This window comes from Garra rufa, chromosome 15 (assembly GCF_049309525.1).
Source record: "Garra rufa chromosome 15, GarRuf1.0, whole genome shotgun sequence".
NCBI lineage: Eukaryota > Metazoa > Chordata > Actinopteri > Cypriniformes > Cyprinidae > Garra > Garra rufa.
In genome coordinates this window covers 34,491,840-34,506,940 of record NC_133375.1, presented here as the reverse complement: position 1 = coordinate 34,506,940, position 15,101 = coordinate 34,491,840, and the positions used below count along the sequence as shown (strand labels likewise).

The following is a 15,101-nucleotide window of genomic DNA, read 5'->3' as shown; positions in this document are numbered from 1 at the left end:
AGCAACTTAATATAAGCAATAATCTGACTCTACAGGAAATATAATACGGCTACCATTGTGATTAATGGTGTCTTTCAGTAGGAAGAAAAACCTTGCATCAACATCTAGGGAGGATGAGAATGAGACAGACAAAGTGTGTACAGCGTGTGTGGGCGCAGCAATGACAGCAGTGATCTTGCTCTCACCAGTTGTCTTTGTTTGGGTGGCAGCGCTGGCGGAGGGAGGGTCTCGTCGCTGCTGCTGAAGGAGTCGCTAAGACCGTACACTTCCTGAAAACGCTTCCTATTGCGCTGCTCGTAAATGCTTTCGCTCTGAGGCGTCTGGTAGAAAACGGAAGGAAGCGGCTCAGAATAGTCCTCCATAAACTGCATGTATTTCTGGACTGCGGGTAAACAGGGTAAAAAGTAAATAGGTTAAATTGAGACACAGGCAGACAGGTGATGAGCACTAGCACACGCATGAAGAGGGTAAAGGTTATGATGACGAGGGAGGCTGTGAGATGGGGTAAATTCACACTTGTTGCACAAGTCTTTCCTGGTGTGTGTTCAGTATTTTATTTTGTTTATTTATAAATTTAAGCAGAATTTTGTCATTCCCATTTTGTATGTAAATTAATACTGATGATTCTTAATATTTTGAGCTAAAACCAGTCAAATTTTTTTTAATGTTTTAATGTTTTTTTTTTTTAAAAGAAGCCTGCATTTATTTGAACCCAGTGTACAGCAAAAACAATTTTGAAATATTTTTACTATTTAAAATAACTGCTTTCTATTTAAATGCATTTTAAAATGTAATTTATTTGTGTGATTTCAAAGCTGACTTTTAACATATTACTCCAGTCATATGATGATCCTTCAGAAATAATTTAAATATTCTGATTTGCTGCTCAAAAAACATTTATTACTGCTATTATACTGAAAACAGAGTAGATTTTCAGGTTTATTTGATGAATAGAAAGTTCGGAAGAACAGCATTTATCTGAAAATCTTTTGTAACATTATAAATGTCTTTATCGTCACTTTTGATCAATTAAAAGCATCCTTGGTATATAAAAGTATTAATTTATATAATTTCTTGTCCAAAAATAAATCAATCAATAAAAAAATTATACTGACTCCAAACTTTTGAATGGTACAGTGTATATTACAAAAGCTTTTTATTTCAGATAAATGCTGATCTTTGGATCTTTCTATTCATCAAAGAATACTGAAAAAATGTACTCAAGTGTTTTAAATATTGATAATAATAATTTTAAATAAAAATTATTTTAAATAATTTTTTTAAAAATTCTTGAACAGCAAATCAGCATATTAGAATGATTTCTGAAGGATCACGTGACACTGAAGACTGGAGTTATGATGCTGAAGATTTTGTTTTGATCACAAGAATAAATTACATTTTAAAATATATTTTAAAATAGAAAGCAGTTATTTTAAATAGTAAAAATATTTCACAATAATACTGATTTTGCTGTATTTTGAATCAAATATGCAGGCTTGGTGAGCAGAAGAGAATTGTTTTAAAAAAAAACATTAAAAATCTTTTGACATTTGACTGGTAGTGTACACATTTTTTAGAAATTGTTATTTGTAATATCCACAATAATTATATTCATTTTTAATTAACTAAATTATATATAACCACATATAATAATGTAGAATTATTAAAAAAATGAATAAATATATACACAACAGTGTTGTTTTTGACAACCATCTTAGATTTAGTCTTAGTCTTAGTCTTTTGGACTAAAATGCTTCTTAGTTTTAGTCAAATTTTAGTCACTTCTATATGTGATAGTTTTAGTCCAATTTTAGTCGACGAAAAGTCAAAAAGGTTTTAGTCTAGTTTTAGTCGACGAAAAGTCAAAAAGGTTTTAGTCGTTTTAGTCAAAAAAAAGGGAAAAAAGTAGTCTTTTAACAAATTAATGTAGGTCAGTAAGTATTTTGCCGTTTGGTAGTGTCACTTATAAGTTCTGAAAATAGCAGATCTATAGTTCAACACAATGTGAGCTTCCAGATCGACTATTTTCACCAATAATTACAATAATGAAGGAATGTTTTAGAACATAAAAGACAAACAAGGATGGAATGCTAAAACGGCTTGCCATACTAGTATAGCAAAGAGTATTTAATGCTAAAACGGCTTGCCATAGCGTCAGATACTTTTTAAGTTTTAATTGGCATGCACAATAAGCGGAAATGTCATGCATTTTAAACGTCTGACGGACCACCCACTAACATTTTCGTCTATTCTCGTCTCGTCAACGAAAACTCACACACGTCTCGTCATGTTTTAGTCATCAACGAGCCATTTTTATCTCGTCATCGTCTCGTTATCGTCATGAAAAAAAGTGGCGTCAACGAAATGATTTCGTCATCGTCATCGTTGACGAAAACAACACTGATATACAAATAAACTATTATGTACATATATTATATGAGCAATATCATATGAGTAGATCTGGCCAAGGTAAGGCTGCTCTCAGTGGGTTCATGAGCGCTGAATGCCCGCTGACGCCCTGGAGCTCACATCTCCGAAAACATCGAAGCAAATTTTTAACAAACCGCATATTTGAAGTCTAAACAACTACATTATCAGCTTAAAAATTCTTAGAACTACATTGTGTGACATAAACTATATAAAACTATAGTTGATTTCACTGTGAGAAATACTGCAAACAGAGTGATACAAATGGTGAAATGGTTAGAGTTCTGTTATCACTAGAATATTGCACTCCTCAGCCAATCAGATTACAGGACCAGGACAGGAAAGAACTGTTGCATATTATATACTTTAAATATAAAGTTCCTATTTGAAATATTTTCTTACTCTGTGACTTGCTATCCTACAAACATCTATACTTGTATTTACTAAATATTTCTTTATTTTTTTAAATCAATATGCAGATAGACAAAAGCGCCTATATTTTTTAATTCACCCCATCCTACAAATTGAACATGTCTGTAATGCTCTGTAATTCTAAGTGTAATTCTAAAAAACCAGCTCAGCATCCTCTGTGTGACCTCACATAAATTCTTCCACTAAGCCACGCCGCTCATGTGCAAATTATGCCATGATCCAAGCGCCCCTCCCTCTAAACAAGAGTCTTTCAGCAAGAGCTCATTTCCTGCTGGCTTGGGTGAGGCCTTGAACTGTATTCAGTCAGAGATTTCTCCAACAAAGGCATTATTCCATCTGACCTCACATTGAAGCTGACATCACTGTTTCCCAACCCCTACCCAACACTGAGGGGCTTTACAAAGAAAAACTGGTGAAAAACTGGCTTTGCCATACTGCGTCATACCTTGCACACATTACACAAGGAATTAACTCAACTGTGCAAACAGCTTAGTCTGAAGACAAATGGAAAAGCCAGGACTACAACTACTTGTTTGGTCATGGTACTTGAAGATTAAATGCTGCTTTTTAAGTTGGCATGAAATAAAAATTCACCCTGTTTTCTAAATTCATGTTATTGATCTTATTGTGAATGATTCATCAGGGCATAGTTTAAAAAAAAATGTACCTAATAATTTTTAAATCAATATATATCATACCTCGATCTTAAAGGGATACTTCACCCAAAAATGAAAATTTGATGTTTATCTGCTTACCCCCAGGGCATCCAAGATTGACGAAAAAAGACTTTGTTTCTTCAGAAGAACACAAACGAAGATTTTTAACAAACTTTGTGTATTCTACGCCAGAGCGCGTACACATGATATAATAAAATATTATAAAAATGATATAAATACTGTTCAGTTTCTCGCAAAAAATGATCGTTTCGTGTCTTAGGACATCAATGTATCGTCACGAGCCGCAGGGTGTAATTTGGATTTGTCTGTGCATGTTTTTTTTTTACTTTTATAGGTCTGGTGCCCATCCACTCCCATTATTTGGCTGACAGACTGCACCAGTTTTCGTTAAAAATCTTTGTGTTCTGCTGAGGAAACAAAGTCACCTACATCTTGGATGCGCTGGGGGTAAGCAGATAAACATCAAATTTTCATTTTTGGGTGAACTATCCCTTTAAAGAAGAAGTTAAATAATCTGTTTTACTTCGTTCACAATATGGATGAAAAGACCTTAAAAAGTTTTAGAAATTCACATTTCAATATTTACATTTTGAATGTCAACCTTGTGCTGATACTGGAAAACAGTCTAAGAGAGACAAATGTTTTTTTATTATATAAGATATTTTTATTATTATTATTATTATTTTACTTTTATTTTTTGCCTTTATTACGTGAGGATGTGGATCTTATTATTATTATTATTATTTTGTAATAATTTTTTTCCTTTCTTTTTTCTTTTTGCCTTTATTATGCAAGATATTGACCTTTCGCAGATCGGGAAAAGTCCGCAAACCAGGACTCGAACTCGGGACGTCCAAACGCAACAGATGATTGACAGATGACACATGACCAGATGATGAATGATAAACCAATGACAGTAAATCTGAATTCATTCTACTTTAAAGAACTTTAGAGTAATTAAAGCATCAAGACAGTAAAACTGCAACACAGTCGCTTACAGATGTTTTTCCTGAACGCAGAAGTCACGTCTAACTCTTAACCTGAAGAATGCTTTGCATTTCCGGTCTCCAGTGTTTCTAGTAAAATTAGCGTATATTCCAAGCTGATAATCTAATGTTAAACCTATTAAAATGTGTTTTTAGGACATGGCTTCATAGCACCATCACTTCCCATTGCCCAAGGTTACAATGATCGTCATTTGTCAGTGCCTCACTCCTCAAAGTTTAATGAGTGTGTAGATGACACAAAGCTGCCGATGCTGATGTTAGCTACATTAAAAACAGATGGGTGCTATTTGAATGAGTTCCTATGGAGACCAAACCAGAACAGCATCCAATCTGAAGAATTGGAATTCGGCGCTCATCGTTTACTCAGAAAAAGGTCTATAATAAATTGCTTATAATAAAGAGCAACATTGTTATGCATTGATGTGGACACTAATATAAAGTGGTGGCCAAAATATTAGAACACTAGTATTTTCACCAGCTAAACGATGGTTTTAAGTCAGTCATTTCTTGAAAAAACGTGGGGACATTGCCACAGTTCTTCTGGATTTAGTCTGTCTCAGTTTGTTCTGTTTCTTCATGTCATTCCAGACAGACTGGATGATGATGAGATCCGATTTCTGTGTGGAGCACTGGCTGTTGTCAGACTCCTTGTGCAAACAAAAATCTCACTGGATTATTACAATTATCGGCAAAATGAATGTTCAGAAATGTAAACTAATATTTCCTACTGACACACTACAGCAAAATATAGAAATAACTGACTTAAAACCATTTTTAGCTGGTGTAAATACTAGTGTTCTAATAATTTTGGCCACCACTATATTAGGTTTTTTCTAAACTGCAATCGTTCTGACTAGACTAAAGCTTTTCTTATTTTGTTACTTGCGACCCTACAAACAACATATCTGAATTTCTCATACTCACTATGGCGACTTTTCTTCTCTGGCAGAGGTGGAGGGCTCTGAGGGATCTGTGCGTTCTCAGCAGGGCCAAAGTTTCCCATAAATACTCCAGGGTTTGAGAGTGGCATGGAAGCAAATAGAGGAAACGGTGGAGTCTGCATGTCCTCATCAGGAACATTGTCATATTGAGAGTACAGTCGTTCCACCTGAGGCGGAGGGGGGCGGCGTTCCTTCTTTGGGAGAGCGGGCGGCATCGATTGAAGCTGAACAGGGAAGGAGGATGATTCATTGTTAGACTCCGGGAGCGGGCTCAGACAACCCCCTGTGTGTGCGGGAGGGATCTGGTCGATGCTAGACAGGTCCTGATGCAGGAAGTCATAGTCGGGGTCGTAGCTCTCTGCTATGTCTGAGTAAAGCAGGGGACAGAACGGAGAAGATAAAACTCATCAATATATTTAAACCACTCTTGTAGTCAGACAAGCTATCGTTTCAAAGTAGCTTTCTCAACAAGGACTTAAAACACTTACCGAGAGTCTCACAGCTGGTGTTGCGAGAGCACTGTCCGCTGTCCTGTTCCAAAGACGACAGCTGTTCATCTGACTTGCTCAATATGCCAATGCTGCCACATGGGGACAGTCGTGGCGATTCTCCTCCATAGGAGTGACTGCCTCCTGAAAAACGCCTCTGTAAGGCATCTGCCTCATATTCCTTTAGATGAAATCAAGAACAGTTCAACTCAAGAGACAACCAAGTATTACATATTTATTCACCTGTATGACATTTTCTCTTCACTTAAGAAAGATTTTTAAAATGATGTCTCTGGACCCAAATGACTTTCATTTTATGGATATATATATATATATATATAAAAGAAAAAAAAGAAACAAATATAAAAATATTAAAAGAACAGAACAAAAGAACACCATTTATTCATTTTTTCATAAAAATATAAGTCTTTACTAATCATTTTTATCAGTTTGACATGCTGAATAAAAGTTTTATTTTTTTTCCACTTTGAACAATAGTGTATAATGCTGTTCTTTTTTAAAAAATTTTATTCATCAAAGAATGCTAAAAAAGTATCACAGGTTCCAAAAAAATATTAAGCAGCAAAACTGTTTCCAATATTAATAATAATAAAATAGCATATTAGAATGATTTCTGAAGGATAATGTGACACTGAAGACTGGTGATGCTAAAAATTCAGTTTTGCATCACAGAAATAAATAATATTTTAAAGTATATTTAAATTAAAAAACACTATTTTAAACTGCAATAATATTTCACAATGTTACTGTTTTTTCTGTATTTTAATAAAACAAATACAGCGTTGATGAACAGAAAAAAATCTTACTGATCCAAAACTTTTGAACGGCAATGTAAATATATAAAAAAATATCCTATTTAATTTTATTTTATTTTTAATTCAAAAATGTATTTCGAATTTTATCTAGTAAGTGCCAGCTAGTTTGGGACTGAATGTTGGTGGGTAATTACTGATAAACCATTTGGTTTATTTTATTTTGCTTTTTTTATCTATACAATGAAAGTCAGTGAAGCGCAATGCTGTTTTGAAGCAAAATGACTTATTTTAATCAACAAAAACAGTTAAAATGTTCTCCAAAACATATTTTTGTGTTGCTAAGATGACATTAGGATGAGTAAATGATATATTTTTGGGTGAACTATCTATGGCTATGACTATCTTTAAATGTCATCTTAGCTACTGACAACTGAGTGACCTTTAATTGCACAAAATTTCAGATTAATTCTGAGCGATTACTAAAGAAAAATTTTAGGGGGAAAACACAAGTCCCACGTTAGGCTCTTAAGTTGTAGATTAGAGCATCAAGGGAACACCAAAATCTCACCTGTCGACAGATACCAATAGGAAGACTTGATCCACTTGTGGTACGACTCATTGGTGCAACCACGGCAATCCTTGTGGGAGACGGTGCCGACTGACGCTTCTTTGGAGGGAGAGCCGGTGGACTGAAAAAGAAGGGATTGTTTAGCCAATGCCAGCATCAAACAGATTAACTATACTCATATTGAAAAGTAAATCAGTCTCATACAAGCTGTCAATCAAGAAAACTACAGACAAATTCCGTGTTATGAAAACCTGCAACCAATCCCAAGCAACCAGGGACATTTTTGCAAAGTAAAAGTGGAATTCAGCTCTGGAACCACAAACCACAACTTCATAAATCAGTCATTCAGTCAGTCTGGTTAGTTGCTCTGTCACCCCAAAACAGCTGCTAACGCTGAAGTCATACAGCAGAGCCACTAGCAGAAGAACTGACTCATAGTGAATGTAGAGTATGTCTGGCTGACATTTACAAATACCGATTAACTTCTGAATAAACCAGTCTCAACATACCAAGATTTTCTAGAAGTCATAAATTGTTTTGCCAGACGAGAGGCTTGAATGGAGATTAAATAAGGTTCTTGCTATGAAGGGAAACTATAAAACACCTGGAGGATCTGTCGTAGTCTTAACACGGTCATTTATTTTAACAGTCTGTCTGATGTAAACTCATTTTCGGCTGTGAGCCGAGACACTCTTGGCCATGAAAGCATCTACATGCCATTTCAGTGAGCTAACTGTGCTTCACAGTGCATTTGGGATATTAGAGCTGGAACAACGACTAAAAAACAAATTTAATTATTAATCAGGGCGTTGCACTGCGCACGCAGAACTTTCATCAGAGATGTTGCTTGCTGTATAAAAAAAAAAAAAAAAAACTCACTTTAATGAAAAACAGTGGAAGCTGCAGTGGGAAAAAAAAGTGTACGATGCAAGCTGTCCAAAGCATGCGAGCATGCCAAATGCATATAGTTTCATTTAGTCAGGTTGTCACATCAAGCACATTGACAGAGTGAACAATGTGGTTAAGAGGTTTTTCACCACAACTTAGACTTTACTTTATGTTCTTGTAATGTGAATAATTCCAGCAAGTGTGCAGGTAAATGTTACAGCCTTGTTCAATTTCAAATACTTGACAGATTGTGCAAATACTTGCTTGTTAATGAAATAGAGTTCAATCATTAAAGTCAAAATGTAGGTTTTAAATAAATAAATGTATAATAACACATTTAAATTAAAATAGCAGCTCTCAAAAATCATTTGCACTTCTGCATATTCACACTGCCACAACATATGCTTGATTTTTTTGCACTACAGGGTTTTCACAATATCAGCAAAATCGCAGTAGTCAATACAGTGAGGTTGTCTACAGTACAGACCAAAAGTTTGGACACACCTTGGACACACCTTTGAACCAAAGTTTTCTTTATTTTCATGACTATGAAAATTGTAGATTCACACTGAAGGCATCAAAACTATGAATTAACACATGTGGAATTATATGCATAACAAAAAAGTGTGAAACAACTGAAAATATGTCATATTCTAGGTTCTTCAAAGTAGCCACCTTTTGCTTTGATTACTGCTTTGCACACTTTTTGGCATTCTCTTGATGAGCTTCAAGAGGTAGTCACCTGAAATGGTTTTCACTTCACAGGTGTGCCCTGTCAGGTTTAATAAGTGGGATTTCTTGCCTTATAAATGGACCATCAGTTGTGTTGTGCAGAAGTATATATAGTATATATAGAATTAAATATTTTATAGAATTAAATATAATTCCACATGTGTTAATTCATAGTTTTGATGCCTTCAGTGTGAATCTACAATTTTCATAGTCATGAAAATAAAGAAAACTCTTTGAATGAGAAGGTGTGTCCAAACTTTTGGTCTGTACTGTATATAACAGTCTATAATTTTAATGGTAGGTTTATTTTAACAGTGAGAGACAGAATAACAACAAAAAAATACAGAAAAACTTATTTCAAAAAAGTTATAAATTAATTTGCATTTTAATGAATGAAAGAAGTATTTGATCCCCTGTCAATCAGCAAGATTGTTGGCTCCCAGGTGTCTTTTATACAGGTCACAAACTGGGATTATCAGCATTCTTTTAAAGGGAATACTCCTAATCTCAGTTTGTTACCTGTATAAAAAAAACACCTGTCCACAGAAGCAATCAATTAATCAGATTCCAAACCTTTCACCATGGCCAACACCAAAGAGCTGTCCAAGAATGTCAGAAACAAGATTGTAGACCTTCACAAGGCTGGAATGGGTTACAAGACCATCGCCAAGCAGCTTGGTGAGAAGGTGACAACAGTTGGTGTAATTATTCACAAATGGAAAAAACGTAAAATAACTGTCAATCTCCCTCGGTCTGGGGCTCCATGCAAGTTCTCACCTCATGGAGTTTCAATGATCATGAGAACGGTGAGGAATCAGCCCAGAACTACATGAGAGGATCTTGTCAATGATCTCAAGGCAGCTCATAGTCACCATGAAAACAATTGGTAACATACTATGCCGTGAAGGACTGAAATCCTGCAGCCCCCGCAAGGTCCCCCTGCTCAAAAAAAGCACATGTACAGGCCCATCTGAAGTTTGCCAATGAACATCTGAATGATTCAGAGGAGAACTGGGTCAAGGTGTTGTGGTCAGATGAGACCAAAATCGAGCTCTTTGTCATCAACTCAACTCGTCATGTTTGGAGGAGGAGGAATGCTGCCTATGACCCCAAGAACACCATCCCCACCGTCACATATAGGTGGAAACATTATGCTTTAAGGGTGTTTTTCTGCTAAGGGGACAGGACAACTGCACCTCATCAAAGGGACGATGGACGGGGCCATGTACCGTCAGGGCCAGCCAGTGAAACCAGCCAGGGCCTTAAAAAAGGGGCGTGGATGGGTATGGCCCAAAACACACGGCCAAGGCAACAAACAGGTGGCTCAAGTCAGGTGGAGTGACCTAGCCAGTCTCCGGACCTTAATCCCATTGAAAATCTATGGAGGGAGCTGAAAATTTGAGTTTCTAAATGTCAGCCTCGAAACCTTAATGACCTGGAGTGGGACAAAATCCCTCGAGTGGGACGTCTGACCTCTGTGATTGCCTGTGGTTGTGAAGTCATGTTTTGCGAATACTTATTTCACTCAATAAAATGCAAATCAATTTATAACTTTTTTGAATGTGTTTTTCTGGATTTTGTTGTTGTTATTCTGTTTCTCACTGTTCAAATAAACCTACCATTAAAATTATAGATTGATCATTTCTTTGTCAGTGGGCATACGTACAAAATCAGCAGAGGATCTAATTTTTCCCCCCTCACTGTACCAGCATAATTTCACAATACATCATGGCAATTTTAATACAGCAATATTCAGTAGCAATAAATATGCTAGGAAACACACTCAGTATATAAATTTTTAAAGCTGAGTTGCTAAATATTAAATAAACATTAAAATAATGCCATGTTGCCTTCAATTATTTCTCAATGATGATAAATTGTCCATTAATTATTCAAGTAAACAATCAATATCAGCGAGTAGTCATTTTCTTTGCTGTCTTATTAATGTTAATGATATTAAAAGAGAAGTTCACTTCCAGAATAAAAATTTCCTAATAATTTACTCATTCCCATGTCATCCAAGATGTTCATGTCTTTCTTCAGTCGCAAAGAAATTTTAGAGGAAGAAGGTTTTTGAGGAAAACATTCCAGGATTTTTCTCCATATAGTGGACTTCTATGGTGGCCAAAGTGTTGAAGGTCCAAACTGCAGTTTCAATGCAGCTTCAAAGGGTTCTGCACTATCCCAGCTGAGAAAGAAGGGTCTTGTCTAGCAGAACGATCTGCCAATTTCTAAAAAAAAAAAAAAATGTATATACTTTTTAACCACAAAAGCTCATCTTGCACCAGCCCAACCTCGCACATTACGTAACGATATTGGAAAGGTCATGCATGACATAGGATTGCGATGAACAAAAGATGAGTTTGTAAATGAGATATTGATTTAATACAACAGTTAAATAAACAAGACGTTAATATTAAGTGACTTACATTGTCTGACTATAACACTCTGATTTTGTTCTATTTCGTCATCAAATATGGTGGAAACAAGTCACAACTGAGCCACTATGCACCTCTATTCAAACACAGCATTGTGTCGTTTATGAATGAAAGTGTGTTTTTAAACAAATCTAGTTTGTCAATGATTCAATTTCCCATTCATAAAGACAGTCACTTGCTTTATTCCTGTATGAATCAGCCGGTCAAACGAATCAAATGAATTATGAATGAATCAAATTTAATTATTGTTCATGTTAACAAATAAAACTGCATGGTAAAGTGTTGCCAACATTTTATATATTGTTCTCTGTGTGTGTGTGTGTGTGTGTGTGTGTGTGTGTGTGTGTGTGTGTGTGTGTGTGTGTGTGTACCTGGTATTCATCACGTTGTGGGGACCAAATGTCCCCACAAGGATAGGAATACCAGTGGATTTTGACCTTGTGGGGACATTTCTCAGGTCCCCATGAGGAAACAGGCTTATAAATCATGCACAATGAGTTTTTTTGATGAAGTAAAAGTATGCACAATCTCCTGTGAGGGCTAGGTTTAGGTGTAGGGTAGGTGTAGGGCGATAGAAAGTACGGTTTGTACAGTATAAAAACCATTACGACTATGGAATGTAAACATGTATAAAACATGTAAACCCAACATGCGTGTGTGTGTGTGTCTGTGTCTGTGTGTTGATCTTAAAGTGTAACCCTTTTATTGCTGTAACCCTTAAAACCTAACTGCCAAAGGGTTACTGTGAATGCATGTGCCCGCTGGGCAACGTTTTACTGATGCTATTAGGATGGCGAATGCGCTGACGGCTCGGGCCCGTCATCGCTGCTTGCAGCTATATTTCTTATTCTACTTGTTCTTATTCTGTTGATTTAATTAGAATTTTTTTTTTACATAAAATATATAATATATTACTTTTAATAAAGCTGCCAAAAATGCCATTACAAAGGTAAAAACAAGATTCCCCTGTAAATCACTTTAAGGAGTCCAATATTACCTCGTAATGGGAAAGCAAATTTTTGATCAGGTTTTTTTGACTACTGATTAGAAGCTCCTGAAATTTGAACTGTACTCCTAAATTTTTTAAGTTAGGAGCACAAGTGCTTCTAAAAAGAAAAGTAAGGATAGAGCCCTGTGTACACACACTGCCAACACACATTTATGTTCAAACATCATGTAAAAGTGAGTTTTGCATCCGATAACTCCTCTAAGAAACGACCGATCGTTTCACTAAGACCCTTATTCCTCAGCTGGGATTGTGTAGAGCCCTTTTAAGCTGCACTGAAACTGCAATTTGGACCTTCGAACAGTTGGCCACCATTGAAGTTCACTATATGAAGAAAAATCCTGGAATGTTTTCCTCAAAAACCTTAATTTCTTTGTGAGTGAAGACAGAAAGATACGAACATCTTAGATGACATGGGGGTGAGTAAATTATCAGGAAATTTTCATTCTGGAAGTGAACCTACCCATAGACAAAAAAAAAGAAAAAAAAAACATGCTGCTGAGTGAACAGACCAGTTGGTAGGCTAAACTTGGCATCAAAATAATCTCCAACAAAAGCTTATATAGCGGAGACACAGATTTGTTGGAAGGCTGGAAACTTGCCAAAAACATGGAAATGCCAGCAAATAATTCAGAGTACAAAGCAAACTCTCTTTTATGCCAGCGGCACAACCTAATCCTCTCCTGTCTAGACTTGGTATCAGAATATCCCTTCGTGCTGTTTGTCTCTCTCTTTCTTGTCTCTTTTAGCCTTCAGAGGGGAGCTGACACTGTTAAGTTCATTTCTCAGAAAACAGCCCATATGTCAATGACTCTCTGCTAGAGGAAGCAGAGCCTTCGCTGCTGCGCCCTACAAAGACCTGAATTCTCAAGAATACCACTATTTATATCTCTCTTTCACACCTTTTCTTTTAGGCCTCCCGCAAACCGAGATGGGTCTGTGCAATCATCTGTAGCCAAGCCCAGCACTTAAAACATACACGACATGCTGTTGCAAACCACATCACACCTGTGATCTCTAAATGTTTACTGCCTGCAATCCAGATAAGATAGCACGATAAGATAACAGCATACTTCATATTTCCTCTTGTAAACTGCTCGCCTTGTGCAGTACCACCTTTCATACAATCACACTCACTTGTTTCACTGCATGAAGCCTGTAACACTAAATAAACAGCTATTTCAATAAACACAGTACATAACAGGTTTTGACATTTTCTGTTGTTTTTCTTTTTATTTTCTATAGGGTTTGCCAATTTTATATGGAAGGCCATTTCCCTCACTGAATAAAAGTAAAAAAAGGTAATTGTGAGTTTTTAATCTCACAATTCTGACTTTTTTTCTCAGAATGCCATGATATAAATTCACACCTGCAAGTTACAAAGCCAGAATATCACGCAATTCTGAGAAATTAAGTCAGAAGAATTGCCAGATATAAACTAGCAGTTCTGACTTTTTTTCTCAGAATTGCGCGATATAAATGTACAGTTGTGAGTTATAAAGTCTGTATTTTTAATATCCTATTTAATATCCTAAATTGTAAGTTTATATCTTACAATTCTGAGAAAAAAGTCAGAAGTTTATAAAAATTACTTTTTCTTTAAATCATTGGCAGAAAAGGGCTTCCATATTTTTAACCCCTAAATTTAGGATAAATCTCAAAGCAGTTTACAACTCTGATGTGTATTTGCACTATTCTAGTGATAAAGTTTTAATTAAAATTTAAATTAAACAGAAAACATAAATAAAACATTATTTAAATAATAATAAAATGTTACATTAAATATTTAAAATAAAAAAATTAAAATAAATGAAAAAACTGAATGTTGGTCAGTAAAAAAAAAAAAAAAAAAAAAATATATATATATATATTATTAAATACAGAAAATAGTTTAATATTATATATACTTTTTTAATTTTATTAATTTATTTATTTATTAAAGTGTATTTAATATTTATAAAGGCCATAAAGATTAACAATAGACTAAACACTGTTTTCATACCAATGTTCAGGCACTTTGAGTCCAGGTAGAGGGGGTTTAGGAGGGGCCACCTCCTGATCTGGGACATCATTTGGGGTCTCTGTGGTCTCGGCTGGGGTAGGGGTATCTTTTAAGACGGTTTCCTTCAACTCAATGACAGGGGGCTCTGGAACACTGCCAATATAAAGTGATAGAGATGAATGATATAGCATTTCAGCGCTGACACACAACACCGTATTACAGGTTGACAGCCCAGTTGCTGACTTGTACTGAATTTGACTGAAAATTCCACCTCAATTTCAAAGAATTTCTCAAGGCATAATGTTGTTTTTCAAAAAGGTTTTTATTTACCGCTGTGGACTGGCGACAGGAGGCAGGGTTTTGACAGGTGTTGTAGGGGAGGGGTGCTCCTGCTTCTCAATGGCAACTTTAACCAGCTCCTACAAGAAACCACAGGCAAACTCAGCTTTACAAACACTATCAACTAAGAACAAAGTCAATGGCTAAATACAGCTGGGAAAAGAATAGATGTCAGACAGAAGACAAGTCAAGACAGAGTTCTACTGAACATTAATACCTTCACACCGTCCAGCACTGCTTTGATCACAGTGGTGACGGTTGCAACAGTTTCTTTATCTTCCAAATTCACCCCCTCCAGCATCACTTGGTCTGACCAGCGAATGAGGTTTGCAAGACTTTGATACAGTCGACTGAGACAGGAGGACACTCTTGAACTGGTG

General features: G+C 35.8%; 1 protein-coding gene across 1 annotated transcript in view; it reads right to left on the bottom strand.

The window, feature by feature from the left end:
- Window positions 1–15,101, bottom strand: part of rapgef1a (Rap guanine nucleotide exchange factor (GEF) 1a) — a 43,545-nt gene that overhangs the window by 21,318 nt on the left and 7,126 nt on the right. Inside the window, exons 4-10 of the mRNA XM_073819123.1 lie at window positions 14,939–15,095; window positions 14,713–14,801; window positions 14,383–14,535; window positions 7,317–7,437; window positions 5,973–6,153; window positions 5,468–5,851; window positions 186–382 (exon numbers count right to left, since the gene is read on the bottom strand). Coding sequence (XP_073675224.1) covers window positions 186–382; window positions 5,468–5,851; window positions 5,973–6,153; window positions 7,317–7,437; window positions 14,383–14,535; window positions 14,713–14,801; window positions 14,939–15,095 — 1,282 coding nt within the window. The remainder of the gene's footprint in view (window positions 1–185; window positions 383–5,467; window positions 5,852–5,972; window positions 6,154–7,316; window positions 7,438–14,382; window positions 14,536–14,712; window positions 14,802–14,938; window positions 15,096–15,101) is intronic.